The following is a 19,165-nucleotide window of genomic DNA, read 5'->3' on the forward strand; positions in this document are numbered from 1 at the left end:
CTGTGGTTGAACCACTGGTTTAGCATTATCTTCCAATAAGATTTTGTGCATGCATCTAGCTGGGCTTATGCCCTTAAGGTCACCTATGGACCACCCAAGAGCTGTCTTGTGTGTCCTTAGCACTTGAATAAGTGCTTCCTCTTCCTGTGGATTTAAAGCAGAGCTTATGATCACTAGAAAAGTGTCACCTTCTCCCAGAAATACATATTTCAGGGATGGTGGTAATGGTTTGAGCTCGGGTTTAGGAGGTTTTTCCTCTTTCAGAGGAAATTTCAGAGGCTCTTTCATCTCCTCTGAATCCTCCAAATCAGGCTGAACATCTTTAAAGATGTCTTCCAACTCTGATTCGAGACTCTCAGCCATGTTGATCTCTTCTACCAAAGAGTCAATAAGATCAACTTTCATGCAGTCTTTTGACGTGTCTGGATGCTGCATGGCTTTGACAGCATTCAACTTAAACTCATCATCATTGACTCTCAGGGTTATTTCCCCTTGTTGGACATCAATGAGGGTTCGTCCAGTTGCTAGGAAGGGTCTTCCTAGAATGAGAGTAGCACTCTTGTGCTCCTCCATTTCCAGCACTACAAAGTCAGTGGGAAAGGCGAATGGTCCAACTCTGACAATCATGTCTTCAATCACGCCTGATGGGTATTTAATGGAGCCATCGACAAGTTGGAGACATATCCGGGTTGGTTTAACTTCTTCAGTTAAGCCAAGCTTTCTGATAGTGGATGCAGGTATTAGGTTGATGCTTGCCCCAAGATCACATAAAGCTGTCTTGGTGCAATTACATTCTAATATGCATGGTATCAGAAAACTCCCAGGGTCTTTAAGCTTTTCAGGAAAGCTCTTCAGAATGACTGCACTGCATTCTTCAGTGAGGAGAACTCTTTCTGTTTCTCTCTAATCCTTTTTATGACTCAAGATATCTTTCATGAACTTGGCATAAGAAGGTATTTGCTCTAGTGCTTCTGCAAATGGAATCTTTATTTCAAGAGTCCTGAGATAATCTGCAAAGCGAGCAAATTGCTTATCCTGCTCCTCTTTCCGGAGTTTTTGAGGATAAGGTATCTTGGCTTTATATTCCTTAACCTTAGTTTCTGTAGGTTTATTGCCTACAGAAGTGGTTGAAGAAGCCTTTTTAGAGGGGTTGTCATCAGCACTCGTGTGTGTCTGATCCCTCACTGGCAATTGAGAGCCAGAGTTAGAAGCTGGAGTGACGTTAGACGCCAACTCCTTGTCTGTTCCTGGCGTCTGAACGCCAGAACTGTGCCCATTTTGGGCGTTCAGCGCCAGATCTTGCCTATTTTGGGCGTTCAACGCCAGATCCTTGCTTGTTATTGGCGTTGAACGCCAGTCTTGGGCATGGTCTGGGCGTTCAGCGCCAGTCTTCCACCAGATTGCTGGCGTTTTAGTGCCAGAATTACTTTTTCCTATGCTCTTACTGTCCTCAGGTGAATTTTGGGTGGTTTGCTCATTCCTTAGCTCTTTGCTGCCTTGAGGTGGGGTATTTAATGTTTTCCCACTTCTTAATTGAACTGCTTGGCATTCTTCTATTATTTGTCTTGACAGCTGCTGCTTTGTTTGCTTCAATTGTTCTTCCATATTTATATTAGCCATCCTTGTCTCTTGTAGTTTATCCTTGAATTCGGCTAACTGCTTTGTTAGAAAGTCTAATTGCTGATTGAATTCAGCAGCTTGTTTTACAGGACTGAGTTCAGCAGTTACTGTTTTAACCTCTTCTTTCATGGAAGGGTCGCTGCTTAGGTACAGATGCTGATTTCTAGCAACTGTATCAATGAGCTCTTGAGCTTCTTCAATTGTCTTTCTCATGTGGATGGATCCACCAGCTGAGCAATCTAAAGAGATCTGAGCTCTTTCTGTAAGCCCATAATAAAAGATGTCTAACTGAACCCACTCTGAAAATATTTCAGAGGGGCATTTGCGTAGCATCTCTCTGTATCTCTCCCAGGCATCATAAAGAGATTCATTATCTCCTTGTTTAAAGCCTTGGATGTCCAGCCTTAGCTGTGTCATCCGTTTTGGAGGAAAGTATTGATTCAGAAATTTTTCTGTCAGCTGTTTCCATGTCCTTATGCTAGCCTTAGGTTGGTTATTTAACCACCTCTTGGCTTGGTCTTTTACAGCAAATGGAAACAGTAATAGTTTGTAAACATCCTGATCTACCTCCTTATCATGTATTGTGTCAGCAATTTGTAAAAACTGTGCCAAAAACTCTGTAGGTTCTTCCTGTGGAAGACCGGAATACTGGCAGCTTTGCTGCACCATGATAATGAGCTGAGGATTCAACTCAAAGCTATTGACTCCAATGGAGGGTATGCAGATACTGCTCCCATATGAAGCAGTAGAGAGGTTAGCATATGACCCCAGAGTCCTCCTAGACTGTTCATTTCTACTCAGATCCATGATGGAGAAAGGGAGATGATGTAAAGTAAAAAAAATTTTATTTTTATTTATTTATTTATTTATTTATTTCGAAAATGAAATAGATTAAAATAAAGTAAATAAAAATGATTGAAAATTTTCGAAAAATTTGATGAGGGAGAAAGTGGTTAGGAAGTTTTGAAAAAGATATGAATTTTTTTTTTAAATAATTTTCGAAAATTTGTTTTAAAATAGAGAGGGAAGACACCAAACTTAAAATTTTTAGAAAACCAAAATAAAATTTTCGAAAACCAAAGAAAAATCAACAAGAAAACACCAAACTTAAAGTTTGGCACAAGATTTAATCAAGAGAAAATTGTTTTTGAAAAAGATTTTTAATAAAACTGGTGCCCAATCATCAAGAACATAAACCAACACTCTAGCCAATTGGGCAATAAATGTAACACTTGTTTTGAAGAAGGATATTTTTAACCAAGAACAATAATAAAAGACTCTAAACCAAAAAGAAAAATTTTCCTAATCTAAGCAACAAAATAAACCGTCAGTTGTTCAAACACGAACAATCCCCGGCAACGGCGCCAAAAACTTAGTGCACGAATTGTGAATCACACTTTTCACAACTCGTACCACTAACCAGCAAGTGCACTGGGTCGTCCAAGTAATACCTTACGTGAGTAAGGGTCGAATCCCACGGAGATTGTTGGTTTGAAGCAATCTCTGGTTATCTTGCAATTCTTAGTCAGGAAGTCAATTATATTTATCAGTTGAATTGCGAATAAACAAGAGAGCATGGATTAAAGGTTACTTGTTATGCAGTAATGGAGAATATGTTGGAGTTTTGGAGATGCTTTGTCTTCTGAATCTCTGCTTTCCTCTGTCTTCTGATTCACGCACGCACGTCCTTCTATGGCAAGCTGTGTGTTGGTGGATCACCGTTGTCAATAATGCACCACTTTTCCAATCAAGAAAATAAATGCTTTAGAAGCATTCGCTCCTCGGTTCAAGAAAGAAGAAGAAGTCGGATACGAGGTCAAGAGAAGGAGATCGACTGGCTATAATTGGAGTTAGGTTCCGTCTTTGGCGTAGCCTTTCTTCGAACTACGCTCACCGCGCACTTGCATCACCACCTGAGCTTCGCTACCGCTTCGCCCAGCTCCTACGCCTACCACGAATCTTGAATCATCACGAGTGGATGCTAGGATTCAAAGCAAAAGAGATTGGTGCTTCGGCTCTTATTTCAACGAAGTTGTAAGGCCTGAGGCACGACAGAAGAGTTTTGGATTCAAATTAAACCAGAGCGTAAAACAGGTACTGCTGACAGCAATCCCGATCTACGGATATCTATCTAATGCGGCGCGTTGCGATTCGTCTTTTTTTGAAGAAATGGGCACGATCTAGGAACTTCCATAACGTTGGTGTGATTCAGTTTGAGCAACGGATCCTGACGTGAGACATCTTCGTAATGAAAATGGAGTGGAAACATAGTGTAGTGATTGATTGAGAAAAATTGATTCCCTCCAGACAGAAAGTCATGTAGGAGTCTTGAAGAATTCATTCTATTGAGTTGTGCTTGGCACTGGGAAAACGCTCTAGCGACGGGAAAGCGGCCACTAGTTACAAAGCTCCAATAAGGTATCGAGAGGGCTATCCTTGTGAAGGTTCGGGGCAGGTGCGGCTACCATCCATCCTTCCAGTGAAAAGGGTCCAGGTGCACTGTCACCGCACGGCTAATCATCTACAGGTTCTCAGTCGTACCGGAATAGGATTTACTATCCTTTTGCGTCTGTCACTACGCCCAGCACTCGCAAGTTTAAAGTTCGTCACAGTCATCCAATCCCAGAATCCTACTCGGAATACCACAGACAAGGTTTAGACTTTCCGGATTCTCATGAATGCCTCCATCAATCTAGCTTATACCACGGAGATTCTGATTAAGGAATCTAAGAGATATTCATTCAATCTGATGTAGAACGGAGGTGATTGTCAGACACACGTTCATGGATTGAGGAAGGTGATGAGTGTCACTGATCATCACCTTCTCCATAGTTAGGCGCGAATGGATATCTTAGATAAGAACACGCATGTTTGAATGGAAAACAGAAATACTTGCATTAATTCATCGAGACACATCAGAGCTCCTCACCCCCAACAATGGAGTTTAGAGACTCATGCCGTCAAAGAGTACAAAGTTCAGATCTAAAAATGTCATGAGATACAAAATAAGTCTCTAAAAGTTGTTTAAATACTAAACTAGTAGCCTAGGTTTACAGAAAATGAGTAAACTATGATAGATGGTACAGAGATCCACTTCTGGGGCCCACTTGGTGTGTGCTGGGGCTGAGACTTAAGCAATTCACGTGCATGAGGCTGTTTTGGGCGTTCAACGCCAGTTTTGGACCCTTTTCTGGTGTTGAACTCCAACCTTTAATCCTTTTCTGGCGCTGGACGCCAGAATTGGTCAGAGAACTGGCGTTGAACGCCAGTTTACGTCATCTATCCTTGAGCAAAGTATGGACTATTATATATTTCTGGAAATCCCTGGATGTCTACTTTCCAACGCAATTGGAAGCGCGCCATTTTGAGTTCTGTAGCTCCAGAAAATCCACTTTGAGTGCAGGGAGGTCAGAATCCAACAGCATCAGCAGTCCTTTTTCAGCCTGAATCAGATTTTTGCTCAGCTCCCTCAATTTCAGCCAGAAAAATACCTGAAATTATAGAAAAACACACAACTCATAGCAAAGTCCAGAAATATGAATTTTTCCTAAAAACTAATGGAAATAAACTAAAAACTAACTAAAACATACTAAAAACTATATGAAATTAACCCCAAAAAGCGTATAAAATATCCGCTCATCAGCCTCCAATTGAATTCTATCCAGGTCTGATGCAACGCAAAGACATCTGGAAGATGAAACTCTCCCCCAAAAGTTCTCTTTTTCCTTTTGTGTGCTCTCTTTGAAAGTCTCCCGGTCATGGTCAACCTTCATAAGCGTATTCTAACAAAGCCTTCAATTCATAAGCGTATTCTAACAAAGTATTCTAGAAAACTCTTCTTTGACTACAGTTCAACATCTTCCTCCTAGCGCCACCAATTTCTTCTCTAGGAATTGCTTTTTCTCTTCTTATTTTTCATTCGTGTAGCTCACATAGAGCATTGGGAGAACTCTTTTTATATGTTAGTTGTCCCAATTAGACATTAATTCTTTCTCTCTTTCAATGAAATGAATAACTCAACTTTGGGGAAAAAAAATATAATGATCAAATCCAGTTGTTTGTATAATTGTTTTTAGTAGGTAAATTGAGAATAAATAATCAAATTAGTCCCTAAAAGATCAAGCGATTTTTAAATTAGTCTCTAAATAATTTTTTAATCAAATTCATTTTTTAAAAATTTAAAATGAGTCACGTTAGTCCTTCCATTAATTATATAACTGATAGTGTCATCATTTACAAAATTAGATCAAATTAGTCCTAATTGATAAACCATAATCCCAATTTCATGTATGAATATCCACTCTATCATACATATGCAGAATCTGATCATCAACAAAATTATATGCACGGTCCACCTGTCTCAAACACCTCTGAGAGTAATCTCTAAACTACCATAAGTAGTCCACAAGACTTGCATCCAATAAAATGTATCACAAGTGGTCACCTGTGATCACCAATACCAGGATGAATGGGTGATAATTTTCAATCATCTCTTCATAACGATTCACAAGAACTCCCCCAATAGTCATGCAAGTAGTAACCATTCTCAAGGTACACTTTTGCACTCAAATAGCCATGTTACAAGAAGGATATGGGCCTTGTTCCGAGCGATAAAATTTGAAAAATTAATGTATTGTTGGAGCCACCTTTTGCACCATTGGTCCCAATTGGTGATTTTGGGGCCTAATGTGTATGGTGCGTTTGCAGGTTACTTCGTCGTTGCTGGATGGTTTGTCGACGAGGATCGTGGAGATATCGAAGGTGACATAGTTGGTGGTGGTGGTGGTTTTCTCTAAGTGTTGTTGTTCTTCGAGGATGCAGCCGTGCGAGTTGAGGTGGTGGCTGAGATTATTGAAGCCTTGTTAAGGGGTTCCGAACTTGTCGGCGCCAATGGTGCCGTGGAGGATGATGACAGTGAGAAAAAAAACATAGAAATGTGAACGGCGTCATGGTGGAAGGCATGGCGAATTTGACAAACCCTGTTGGGAGGGGTTTTTTTCTTATTGAGAGTGACTGAAAGTGTGTGGTTAAAGTAAGAGCGAGTAACGTTTTGCCAATGATATAAATTAGATTAATTTAAAATTTTTTAAAAATAAATTTAATTAAAAAAAATCATTCGAAGATTAATTTAAAAATTATAGAAAAATTATCTCGTATACCTTTTCAAATGAGTGGAATATCGTATGTCTTGTACGAATAAGTTGCCAATGCTATATTTGTCTTATAGTGAATTAGAAGAACTAAAATAACCCTACTTTTATTAATATATTCTCACAAATAACCGACTCATAAACGTAATTGTCTAGTCGAGGAGTAATGGATAAAGTAATATGTAAAAGTGAGTTTGGAGTTGTTGGATATAAACTATTTTTTTTTGGCTTGGTAGCTTATAGGTTTAAGTTTTGGGGTGCAGTCTAACCATGCTTTTTTCAGGAATTTTTTTCATTGAATAATTTATTGAAACAATTTTCCCTCCTGTTTATTATATTCAGAATTTTTAATTTATAATAAGAATATTATTACTTTTTCCAGCTATATGTAATAAGGACAATATTAAACAAGTTTCTATTTTTTTTCATGAAAATTAAACTCTAGTATAGCATGCATGTGAATATTAGTTATTATTATAGTGATTGGTTGCTACCTTTATTTGTATGATTAGCATCTTTTCCTAATTAATGATAGCTAAACTTCAAAAATATTTTATTGTGATTATAATTTTTTTTATATGTTATGGTTTTTTATCATCTATTTATGAATTATTCTTTTATATTTATTTATTTATTTGGGTATAAATATTTTTTAATATATATATATATATATATATATATATATATATATATATATAACTTAAAAATATTAATTAATGACTTAACATATTATATATTTTTAATAAATATTTTTCACTAATAATATTAACGATTCAAAATTTATTAATTATTTTTTATGAATTCTTATTTTTTGTTCTTGATTAATTTGTATGTTATTACTTAACGATTTTCACTTATGAAACTATCAACTATTTAATATTAAGATTTAGTTAATAAGAATAATGACATTAATATTTTTTTCTAAGTTTTGTTATTAATTATAATTAGAAAAGAGCCGTAAATAAATTTATTAGGAGTCGCAAATAGGTTGAAACTTATCGGACTGGCTCGCGTATCTCGAAGAAAAAAAAGATGAGTCGGACTAGAAATTTAAGTCCTCTATAATAGAAAAAACTCATCGAACCCACACTGCCTAATTCACAGATTTCGCAGGTTTCGGCAAGGTAGGACGGACTTTTGACTTTAAGATGATAATTGAATTTGGAACATTACTTTTGTGTTTGTATTTGAAATGTTTGTTCATTTTACTTTGAGTTAGTTGGACAATATTTAATTATATATTTTAGATAATGTTTGTTTTGCTTTAAACAATATTGATTTTATTATTTTGTTTTAAAAAACTTGGTTAATTATTATGTATATTAGATATTTAGAATTATAAATATTTTTTAATGTTTGTGAATTTAAAAATTATAAATTTATTGAAATACTCATGAAATTATATATTTTTTATTATAATGGTTTAATAATTTTTCAAAAAGAGAAAAAGAGCCTACCAAACCGCCATTAGGTAGGACGGAATAGAAATTTAGGACCGCTTCAATAGACGGAAAGGGGGACTAGCCCGCCAAATAGTGACCTTTTGGCGGGACAAAATGGGACAGGGTAGGCATGCCCACTTGCCACCCCTAAAATTTATTTTCTTAATGAATGTTAATTTTGTTGTGAAATTCTATATTTCATTTAAAAATGTAGCATAATTGAATCTAATTCCTACATTTTGAAATGAATTTACTTGAAAATTTTAAAATGTAAATCACATTTTTTTATAAAATTTTTTTATTAACATAATTAGTGGTGCTTACTTGAATAATTATATTTAGATTCTAATCATATTAAAGTCAACATATTTTATTATTTTATGCCTTCAAAAAATTCACAAGACTGACATGAAAATGTAACAAGTTATATATTTTATTAATAATGTACGTCAGTTATTGATCTTTTAATATTTAAAATAGTAAAAAACTTAAATATGTATGTTATTTTTTAAAAAAATTAAAAAGATACAAATTTAAAATTGACCGTAAACATAAAGATTTGTATTAAAAATAGCTTATAAATAAATTATTTTATAATTAATTTTTTAATCATAAAAATATTTATTTTAAAAAAAAGTGATAAAAAAATTTATTATAGAAAAAATTAAATCACTTTTTTTAATATCATGATTTAACATTTATGCAAATTAATGACTTATTCATCTTGGTGATATACTCGTTAACTTTTATTGAGATTGAAATATAATATTCTTATTTAGTCATATTTATGATATGTTATCATATTAGTATATTACTTTTAGTGGTAAAATTTTTATTGTTATTAAAAATAATTATTCATTTTTTTTAAATATTGATATCTAAAATTAATAAATTAAACAAATAATTTATTATCATACACTCAATTATAGTATTTAATAAATACATAACTTTTAACCCAACAAAACGGCTTCGCTTAAAAAGTTATGCATTCATCCATTCACACATCTACCTTTTATCTCACATCAGTCACATGGGTCATGGATAAAAGGGACATTGTATGCGTGTATATACTTGTCAACTATAAAATCCGAATCCGTTGCAAATTTACCGTGAACTCCTGACTTTCACGTACACTCAAAGTAGTTTATTAAAATTTTGACCGTTCATATTAATTTATGTTATATCTCTATGGTCAAAATGAGAGAAACATCACATTCCATTACGTACATTGTCATACCAGAACAGCTTCCTAAACTATAATACCTATTTTATTATCTCATCTTCTAATTATTATTATATCAAAAATCACATCCACACCCATTTTACGTATCTCAATTAGTGATAAATCCATTGAGAATTTCCGGGAACCAATTTAGAGTATTCTCCATCTTAACTTCAGTGTCTTAGGTTAGTTTCTTATTAAGAGTAATGCAAAAACGAACATCTTTACCAATTATGTATATGCATATAAGCAAAACTTGGGGTGGATAAACCACTAGTTTCTTTCATGATTAGTTCATTCAATTTTTCGATGGAATTTGGATATTCCTGTATTATTCAAATCAAATAGCTTTAACACGTTAAGAAATTATATTACAACATAAATGAACATATAATACATGTTACCAACAGCATAAAGAAAGTGCAGCTTAATCTAGCATCTTGAATTCCAATGTAGCCCAATGGTGGAGCTAGTTTTCATGCTTTCGCATCTAAGAATCTGATCCGGTGAGATTTTCTGTGGAGCTGCCTCAGCATTTTGAATCAAGACTTCTGCAACAAATATCATTTCTTCCTTCTTTGCTCTAAACCTTAATATTGTTGTGTAAGACTAAATACATGGGCAGCAAGACATGAAAAAAAGAAGTTGCTACCCCACTGTACTGCATTTTAAAATAAAGAATCAAGCAGCAATGGAAACCCCAAAATCATGCCATGGCATCTGCCTGTTTTCGAGTCAACCGAGCATATAAACCATCTTTTAGGAGAAGTTCTCTATGACTTCCAATCTGCACAGAGAGAAGTTATTGGCAGCTAGAATTCAGATTATGACAAATGGGGCATAGTGAAAACAATAAAGCCTTGCAACATAATAAGAGTTATGTCCCCACGCTATTTAACAGTCTGATTAAACTTAATGAAAAAAACAATCAGATTAAAAACTGGAAGAGAAACAATTAGGGACTGTTTGGTGTGAGTTCATATTTATATTGCTTTTTACTTTTAGACGTTTCTGAAGAAAAAAGTATAAAAATTAGTTAAACAATAAAATTCCTTTCATTGCAAATCGAATAATTCTTATTTTTATTATAGGATTTTAAAAATAGATATATTGAAAATCAAAATTGAAACCAAACAACCCTTACTGTCTTCAACTCTTCATGGTCCTGTCTAATGACCATCATTATCCAGAATAAGAACTTCGGTGAAAATCCAGTAATTTTTTTTTCTTGTTTTTTAAATAGAGAACATGTATAAACTTGTAACCCAAATTTTCATACACCATTGAAGATGACAGAAATCAAGAAAGGAGGAAACACATGAAAATATCAAGGGTACTTCAAAAGGGATTATTAAAATGTTGATAGGATAATTTAGGGCAATCAAATTAAATCAACACTTTACAAACCTCAATAACTTGACCACCATCCATTACCACAATCCTGTCAGCGGCTTGTATGGTGGAAAGCCTGTGAACCAAGTCTTATAGATCAGGAAAAAGAAAAAGAAAAAAAAAAAGAGACAGGATACTATCTAATGACAATCATAAAACCAAAGAATCTATATCACCTGTGTGCAATGACTATGACACTTCTCCTTGATGTAGAGTCACTTCTGACGGATCGAAGAACACCCTACATAGAATTGAATGCATCAGTGCCTTAATCTCTCTATTAACATTTAGTGTGTCTAATTACCAACCGGTTAATAATAGGTTCCAGAAACAACCTTGACGTTATGTTCACTCTCAGCATCCAGTGCACTGGTGGCTTCATCAAGGATCAATATTTTTGGGTCCCGAAGGATGGCTCTAGCAATAGCGATTCGCTGCTTTTGACCCCCACTTAATAGATCGTCATCGACAACTGTTTCATAACCGTTAGGAAGTGCTGTGATGAAATCATGAGCATAGGCCTCCTTTGCAGCCCATTCAACATCCTCCTGTGTTACATCGCGAGTACATCCATATCTGATGTTTGAACTAATATCCATCCGGAAGAGCTTGGGTTCCTACACAAGCAAAAACTGTTAGGTCAGAAGGAAAGAGCAATATTTATTTACTGAATTTCAACCATGTTGGAAAGACTTAAGAACCTGTCCAACATATCCTATTCTCCCTCTCCACCACATGATGTCCAAGTCTTTAATAGGAATGCCATCTACCAAAATCTGCAATAAATAAAAACTTATGTCGATAAATATTCAAATAAAAAATGTAAGCTACTAGTAAGACCCTTGTCTCACCCGCATTCAAACATAGATTCAGAACCTTCTTCTTTTTAGCCCTTTTAATGGAAAGTCAACATGTAAATGAAACCATCCAAGTCTGCGCTCAGTTTATATGAGATATACCTGGCCACTTGTCGGCTCATAGAGACGAAGCAAAAGGTTCACCAGTGTGCTTTTTCCGCTACCACTAAGACCAACCTATACCGAATCAAAAGGAAAAAGTAAATTAATCTCTTGAGCAGAGTGCAGGGAAGGAATGTATTGAAGGTGCTACAGGCAATTTCTTTCTTACAATTGCAACCACCTCACTGGGATGGACCACAAAGTTTACATGTTGCACCACAGATACCTGCCACAACGTCAGTGTGATTAATTGAGCCTGTATCACTGACAATAACTTAAACACGTGTACATGGAATGTCAAATCGAATATAACATGTTAAAATGTCACGCAAACAGAGAAGTGATGGCAGAAGAATTCAGAATTCAGGATATATGTCAATAGTAAACCATTCCATTAATTTGAGAAATTGTGTTGCATGGGATATTCGTGGAATAAATTGTCTATAATGAAGAATGATTGCATGAACACTGAGATAATATGATTCAAAATGTTCTGCCCCTTTTCCTTCATCCCTTTCACACAAAGATTTTATTTTTAAATACACTTAGTTCAAAGCTTATATAAAGCATGCATTTTTTCTAAAAGGACATAAACAGTTAAACTTCACAGCATTGTTATTTGACACCCAACTTACACTACCAAAAAGGGAAAAAGAATGCATCAACAATTTTGGAGGGAGAGCAAGCTTTTAAAAATTGCTGCATTGAAGTCAATATTTTAATTTTAGCACCATTCACAGTGTAACTGAGACATGGAGGAGTAAGAATATAAAAGTTTCTCTATAGAAACCAAATAATGATGCTAGCAATAGGAGATCTACCGTTGGCCTTGAAGGGTAGCGAAAAGATACATTTAGAAACTCAATTTGCCCCATCAACCCCTGCAACTTTACTCCTGCGAAAAAATTGTCCCCAATCTTCATTATATTTAGAATTAAATGAATGATGGAAAGTTATGCAATAACTCAACATTTCAATAATAGGAGACTTTCCTTTTCTCTTATTTTTAGATAAAACTTTTTCAATATGTAAATTACTATCACTATTTTCCACAAATTTCTTGGGTTCAGAAAATATTAATGTTTGATCCACAAGTAGTTGAAAGTTGCACATGCAGACGTAGGTACCAGCAGTCTCATACAGGTGGAAGAATGAAAAGCCTTAATATAGCTCTCACAATACTTGCCTCTTTCTGTGAATTGGCTGCTAGGTAAGAGATCCATTAAATGGAATACTTTTTCACTAGCTCCAACAGATTGCATCAAATTGGAAATATTGTCTCCCACCCACCAGGTTGAATAAATTAGCCATTCACTGTATAGTATAAACTTAGTAAGTTTCTCAGCAGTAATATGTCCAGCAAGAATAGACATCCCTCCAAACAGCACAGCGATAACCTATAAGATAAAACATTCCCATAAAAGCAGCAGTCAAGTACAAAGGTTTAGTTTAGCTAGACTTCTGAATTAAAATAAATTAATTTTTAATCAAACTTCCTTCCAATAGCAAATTAAAGGTCAAAGGTGAAAACAGGGGCAAATATCTCAAAATAGATAAGTATAGAAATTTAGAATCCTTATTATACCTGAGTTGAATGATAAAGAGCATTGAAGCTTAAATTCCAAAACCCATATGCAGCACTTTGTCGCAGGCTTATGTCAGCTAATTTCTCCAGCCACCATTTGTACCTGTCAATAGAGATGAATATAATTAGCAGAATAATGGGAATAAGCAAGTAATAAATAAATTATAATCATAATAACATCACCTTCCATGTTCTACTTCTTCTGTTCCATAAACACGGACAGTTCGAATGAGAGACAAGGTCTCTTGAGCTACCTATGATATAATAACGAGAAAATTGTTACAATAGCATTTATGAATTATAAAACGAATTACATCACAAGGCATCATATTCTACATCATTTGCAGAAGCAGTGACTTCTTGGATCAACCTTGCTGCCTTTTTCTGGTACCTATGTTGAAATATATAACAAAATTAACACCGGTGGAATAAGGAGACAAAATAAGGCAAAAAGTAGATGCCTGGGGTAAACACTGTTAGGGAATGTTAAGAGATTCCTTTGACTTTTACATATTGACATCTTCTCTAAAATGGAAATTAATTAGCCTCTATTGTGTGAACCAATTAAGAGCAAGTCATAGCATTCATGAGCAGTATGTTCTGATAGATACACTCCCTTTTTAGACATGATGCCTCTGTTAGTGCTATTTAATTTGCAATTAACACAAGAAATGGAATTGCAATTTTCTAAAGGAGATATTTGAAGAAAATCAACCAAAAACTTTACCTTCCATAATGTACCATAACTGCTCCTAACATGATGCATATCATCAACGTACTTAAACCAAGTGGCCAAGACAAAATCACCAAGTAGATTAATGAACCTGTCCCCTAACAAGATGAGAAAACTAATTTAAATCTTTTGACATGTGGGATGACTTATATGGATATTTCATCTTGCACAACTAATTCATACCTGAAGAACATTGCGCAATATCAAGTTAAGATCATTTCCAATAACCCTAGACACTTGTTGACAATCTGCCCCGAGTCTACTTGTCAAATCACCAACTGTTTCAGAGTCAAAAAATGATATATCCTACAATAAGGGCACTGCAGAATGAGTTAAACCATACACCAAGAGAAAAGATAAATAAATGAGGGCAACAAACTTATAGTGTTATTAAGTGCTGCGGCAGAACCTGAAGAATAAGGGAAGAGTATAATGTTTCTCTCATTCTCTTAACCTGCACATATTTGTAAACACATAAATCATTGTTTCAACACACACATGCACACACACACAAATCGCCATTTATATAACATATATGCAGACCAGATCTGAAAGTAAAGGCTTATCAAATTGCATAAAGATCACTGCTCAAGTACAATAGTCTTAATTTGAAAACTATACTTATTTCATTATGACCTAGCCTATTTGTATTTTTAACATAAAGCATTGAAGTCCCAAAACCCAAGTCTTGTTTACACAGTACAGAGAAACTCACCAAAATCATGTTTGCAATGCCAAAACAGCAACCTCTTATCCCACTGAAGCATAGGAAAACTACTTGTTAGCCACCATATCTCAAATGTAAAACCAAAGTTTCAAATGAACCAAACTAAAAACAACAAATGAGGGCGGAAAAGTAAATGATCTTTGCCATTCAAAATTAATTTTAGATGTAAACCAAGCATGCTCTAACTAAATCAAAACCAAAAGTTCTCTAACAAAGTTTTAACTCCTAGTTACAATAATATCTTCAATACTTACAACTGTCATCGGAATCTTAACAATGCATTACTATATTCTACTCCATAAAAGACACTAAAAGAAAGAGGAGAATGATTCATTGATTCCCCCTTTTGGTAAAGCAAAAAAAAAAAAAGCAATTTATGAGTATCAGCAAGTAGAAAGGGAGATTAGACCATACAAGATTTTGACCTGCATATTCCCGAGATCACACACAACAGAACCAAAAGCCGCACATTCTGGTGAAAAACCGCAATCTCCGCGCTCTGCGCCGAGAAAATCGACGCCGTCAAGAAATGCGGTATTGAAATCTCAGAAACCTGAAAGAAAGCAAAAAAAAAGTCATACAACAAATTCTCGAAAAATCAAATGTTCCAAAAAGCAGCAAAAGAAGAATGGGCAGACGCACCGCCGCGAAAATGAGAGCGGTGAAGGCGGCGAAGATGATCCAGCGGTCACGCGCGACGAGGTGCCACATCTTGCCGAGTGCGCGCCAGACAGAAACCGGCTGAGCCAGTAGCTCGATTTCGATGTCGTCGTCGAAGTTCCACCAGGATCCACCAGGGAGAATGGAAGGGAGGAAGCGGAGCCAGGTTCGGAGCGTTTGGAGGAGAAGGAACTCATCCCGAGTAGGAGAAGTTGATTCTTCGTTTCTGGAATGTTCTGGAATGTCCTCAAGGGAAACACCGTTGATGGAGGAAGAGGAAGAAGCAGAATATTTAGGGAGAATGCGCCTGGAACGGAGAGAGGGTGGGGTTGTTAAGGTGTTGGGAGCGAAACCGAAGCGCTTTCTAGAAAGTGTGATGAGAGTTTTATTACTGTGTGGGATGAGAGGGAGTAGGGGAGGTTGTGAAGCTGAGAGTAGAAGAGGCATGGTGGTGGTGGTGGTGGTGGTGGTGGTGGTGGAGTAGCAGAGAAGAGAACATAGGAGAGAGATGAAGAGTTTTCAGTTTTGGGGATAAAGTTACGAGTTTGAACGTGCGAGGGTGTGGTTCATGTGTGTCAGTGAGAAGAAAAAGAGAGCTGCGGTTCCGGTTGAACCTTGAGTTTGCTAGGCTCTCCTTTCACCTACCATAAAATCCATGCAATTATACGACATCGTTTTCTGTTCCAGAAAGCCAGAATTGCCTTCCACGTGCAAAATAGTGTTGCACATTTACACACCCACCTGATGCTTCTTAACTCTTAAATAGGAGAATTTTCGAAGTGTCCAATCTAATCCATAAATATTATTTATTTTCATTTATAATGTTTGAAAAATATATTAAAAATATTGTTTTAGTATAGCTATGAAGTATTCTTGTATAGTTAATAGTTCGTTCACTTTGAAATGTTCTTTGGATTTTTCGAATTGGATGAGTTATATTTCGATTGAAGAAGAATATGAAGCATAAATACCTGCAAAAGACATCCCATAATCAAATAAGACTAAAAATTAGAATTTTTTCACATATTTTTTTAGTGAAAAATTTACTCTCTTTTATATAAATATTATAAGAAAGTAATAGTTGATCTGTTAGAATAAGATATAAAAATTGCAAATAATAATCGAATTATAATTTTTTTTTTGTACGATAAAAATCGAATTATAAGGCAGTTATACTCGAGTTGTAACGGACAAATCATATATATAATAAACAATACTTAATTTTGTTTTGGATTCGTATTAAATATGTTTTGGATATATGCAACTATTTTAAGACCATGCAACTGATGCAAGTTTTGAACTCCTTAGCTTGTAATAATAGTAGTTTTGACATAATCAGTAATGCCTGTATGTGTGAGTTCTGTACGTACTCTATCTATGCATGTTTTATTTGTTTTTAAGTTGGTCTTTAATTTATGGTACTCAATTACGACATTGTTGCTTTGACTTCCTTGCACTTTTTATTTTTTATATTAGGTTGAGAATGGTGTTTTTTTTAGATTATGGATTGTTGAGATATTATTCTTAAATGTGACACCGATTAATTTAAAAAACCGAAATTAAATCTTTCGAGTTGTAAGAGATATAAAAATCGAATCTTCGATTTGTGAAATAAAAATCAAACCCTCTAATTTTTAAAATACAAAATCAAACCTTTTAATTTCTATTTCAAAAGAGTTAAAAAATTTAAGATATAAAAATCAGATTCAATAATTTCTGTACCTTTTACATTTTTTTTAAAAACACTTAAAATTATCATATTAAAAAATATCCCCCATCTCACGTCCACCAAAAAATAAATTAGCCCCTTGCTTGCCCCCTTAGATTCATCTCTTAAAGGAGTGCACACAATGACTAACTAGTAGCTACAAAAAAAATATTCAACGAATCACTACTCAATGTGAAAAAATACAAATCTGGGTGTCACATTGATGATACAATGATACCATATGAAGTTATGAACTGCAGCCGTGCACACTTAATGTTTTAATTGCCCTTTAAAACTCCGAAAAATCAAACAAATGAACAGCTCTAGTTACAAAAAAAAGATTCATGATATTTTTGTTTCGGATCAAGCTCAAATTTGTAAACTGAAAAAGTGAAAGTCCAATATCCTTAAATCAAAATAATAAAATTTATATATGATAAAAATTATAAATTTAATAATAATTAATATTTTATTTTATTAGGCTCAAGAATTTCAATATGGGAAGGAAAGTGGTGATTGGGCTAGAAATAGAGAAACATTGTGTTTTACCCAATGGTGGACGTCTGGAGTGCATGATCAACACGCAGGGGGCGTGTTGACTGCTACACGTGGGGAGCGTGATGATGACGTGGCGCAGCTTGAGTGGTACACGGGGGCATCACGTGGGGGCGTGCTGGCATACCACGTGGGGGCGTGATGATGACGTGGCGGATCTTGAGTGGAACACAGGGGCATCACATGGGGGCGTGCTGACGTAGCACGTGGGGGCGTGATGAGTCAGCACGCAGGGGCGTCCTGACACGTGGCAATACGTGATTGGCCTGAGGCAATCAAAACGTGGGGGGCGTGGTGAATGCTACACTCTCTATATAAGGCAGTGCTCGGGTCCATTTTTATTCTGAGGAAGTGTGTGAGTGATCTTTGAGTGTGTTTCTGGTGTAATGGAAGGTACCACAAACTTGGTAGTATATCGCGACGGTGAGATAATACGTAATACTCATGAGGGAGTGAGGTTTGTGTGCCAGAATCCGTTTTCCTTTGTAGTTCCATGCACCATGATGTTTATGGAACTTCAGAATAGTCTCTGTCAAAGCATGGAGAATGGTACGTTAATGAGAGTGAGCAGAATTCTGTACCGGAATCCGGTTGTAGTTTTTGGTGGTCTGATACAGTTTGATACCATGCCAATCACTGACGAAGTGACTATGCATAATATGTTTCAAATTCACCGGCAGACTCAGATGCGACAACCACAGATTGAGCTGTATGTTGAGTTTGAAACCGTAGAGGCGGAAGGGATTCAAAATGATTTAGAGGTGGAGGATGATAGAGCAGCAGTGTACGAGAGAATGAATAGTGACAGTGAAGAGGATTTCGAAACCACTTATGAAGCCGGCGACGAAGACGAGGATGGTGATGTGGGAGTTGAGACAGTAGTGGATAATGTAGTGGTTCACCCCTCGATCAGTCAACCGATGAACGTGCCACCTTTTATGCGTGAGTTGGATCTCGACGCCATGCATGCACCGGAGTTTCCGGAATATTCAAACATAAGTACGTGATGACCGAATAATATGTTTTCTTTAATTTATACTTTGGATTGATTAATAAATGATGATGGGCACTTTCTGTAGGCGTTGCTGATCCCAAGGACGGAGAGTTCCGAATTGGAATGGAATACAGTTCTAGAAAGTCGGTCGTGGCATCAATTAAAAGTTACACTATCGCTAGAGGAGTTGACTACGGCGTGTATGAGTCTAAGCCACAGACGTTCTATGCAAAATGCAAGATGTATGGGCGTGGGTGCGACTGGCTTATCCGAGCCAGCTTGATACGGAAAAAAGGTTGTTGGGAGATACGCAGATACAACGGTAGGCACATGTGCACAATGGGAGTGATTTCACAGGATCATTCCAAGTTGGACTCGGATACAGTTGCTGAGGCTATAAGGCCATTGGTCGAGACTG

The 19,165-nt window shown here is 35.9% G+C and overlaps 1 protein-coding gene across 2 annotated transcripts; it reads right to left on the bottom strand.

Moving 5' to 3' along the window:
• Nucleotides 1-9,696: 9,696 nt before the first annotated feature.
• Nucleotides 9,697-16,229, bottom strand: LOC112749958 (ABC transporter B family member 26, chloroplastic). Of its 2 annotated transcripts, none has more exons than XM_025798412.3 (18): nt 15,473-16,229; nt 15,256-15,383; nt 14,819-14,861; nt 14,513-14,557; nt 14,287-14,409; nt 14,098-14,201; nt 13,707-13,761; nt 13,554-13,624; nt 13,371-13,473; nt 12,972-13,182; nt 12,607-12,680; nt 11,955-12,011; nt 11,786-11,860; nt 11,528-11,602; nt 11,162-11,443; nt 11,003-11,067; nt 10,842-10,902; nt 9,697-10,221 (listed from the first exon to the last, which is right to left on the bottom strand). In XM_025798412.3, exons 1-18 carry the CDS (start codon nt 15,935-15,937, stop codon nt 10,141-10,143), a joined length of 2,118 nt encoding a protein of 705 aa, XP_025654197.1. In that variant the 5' UTR covers nt 15,938-16,229; the 3' UTR covers nt 9,697-10,140. The 2 variants fall into 2 exon arrangements, with proteins under 2 accessions (XP_025654197.1, XP_072074961.1); XM_072218860.1 differs by having other exon boundaries at nt 15,245-15,383.
• Between the last annotated feature and the right edge of the window lie 2,936 nt (nt 16,230-19,165).

Source organism: Arachis hypogaea, chromosome 15, assembly GCF_003086295.3.
Source record: "Arachis hypogaea cultivar Tifrunner chromosome 15, arahy.Tifrunner.gnm2.J5K5, whole genome shotgun sequence".
Taxonomy (NCBI): Eukaryota; Viridiplantae; Streptophyta; class Magnoliopsida; order Fabales; family Fabaceae; genus Arachis; species Arachis hypogaea.

Coding starts and splice junctions, on each gene's coding strand:
- LOC112749958 (XM_025798412.3), bottom strand. CDS start 15,937: ATGCCTCTTCTACTCTCAGCTTCACAACCTCCCCTACTCCCTCTCATC. Junction 13,474..13,553: donor GAAGAAGTAGAACATGGAAG/GTGATGTTATTA, acceptor CTCTATTGACAG/GTACAAATGGTGGCTGGAGA. Junction 11,068..11,161: donor AGAGTGAACATAACGTCAAG/GTTGTTTCTGGA, acceptor AATTCTATGTAG/GGTGTTCTTCGATCCGTCAG.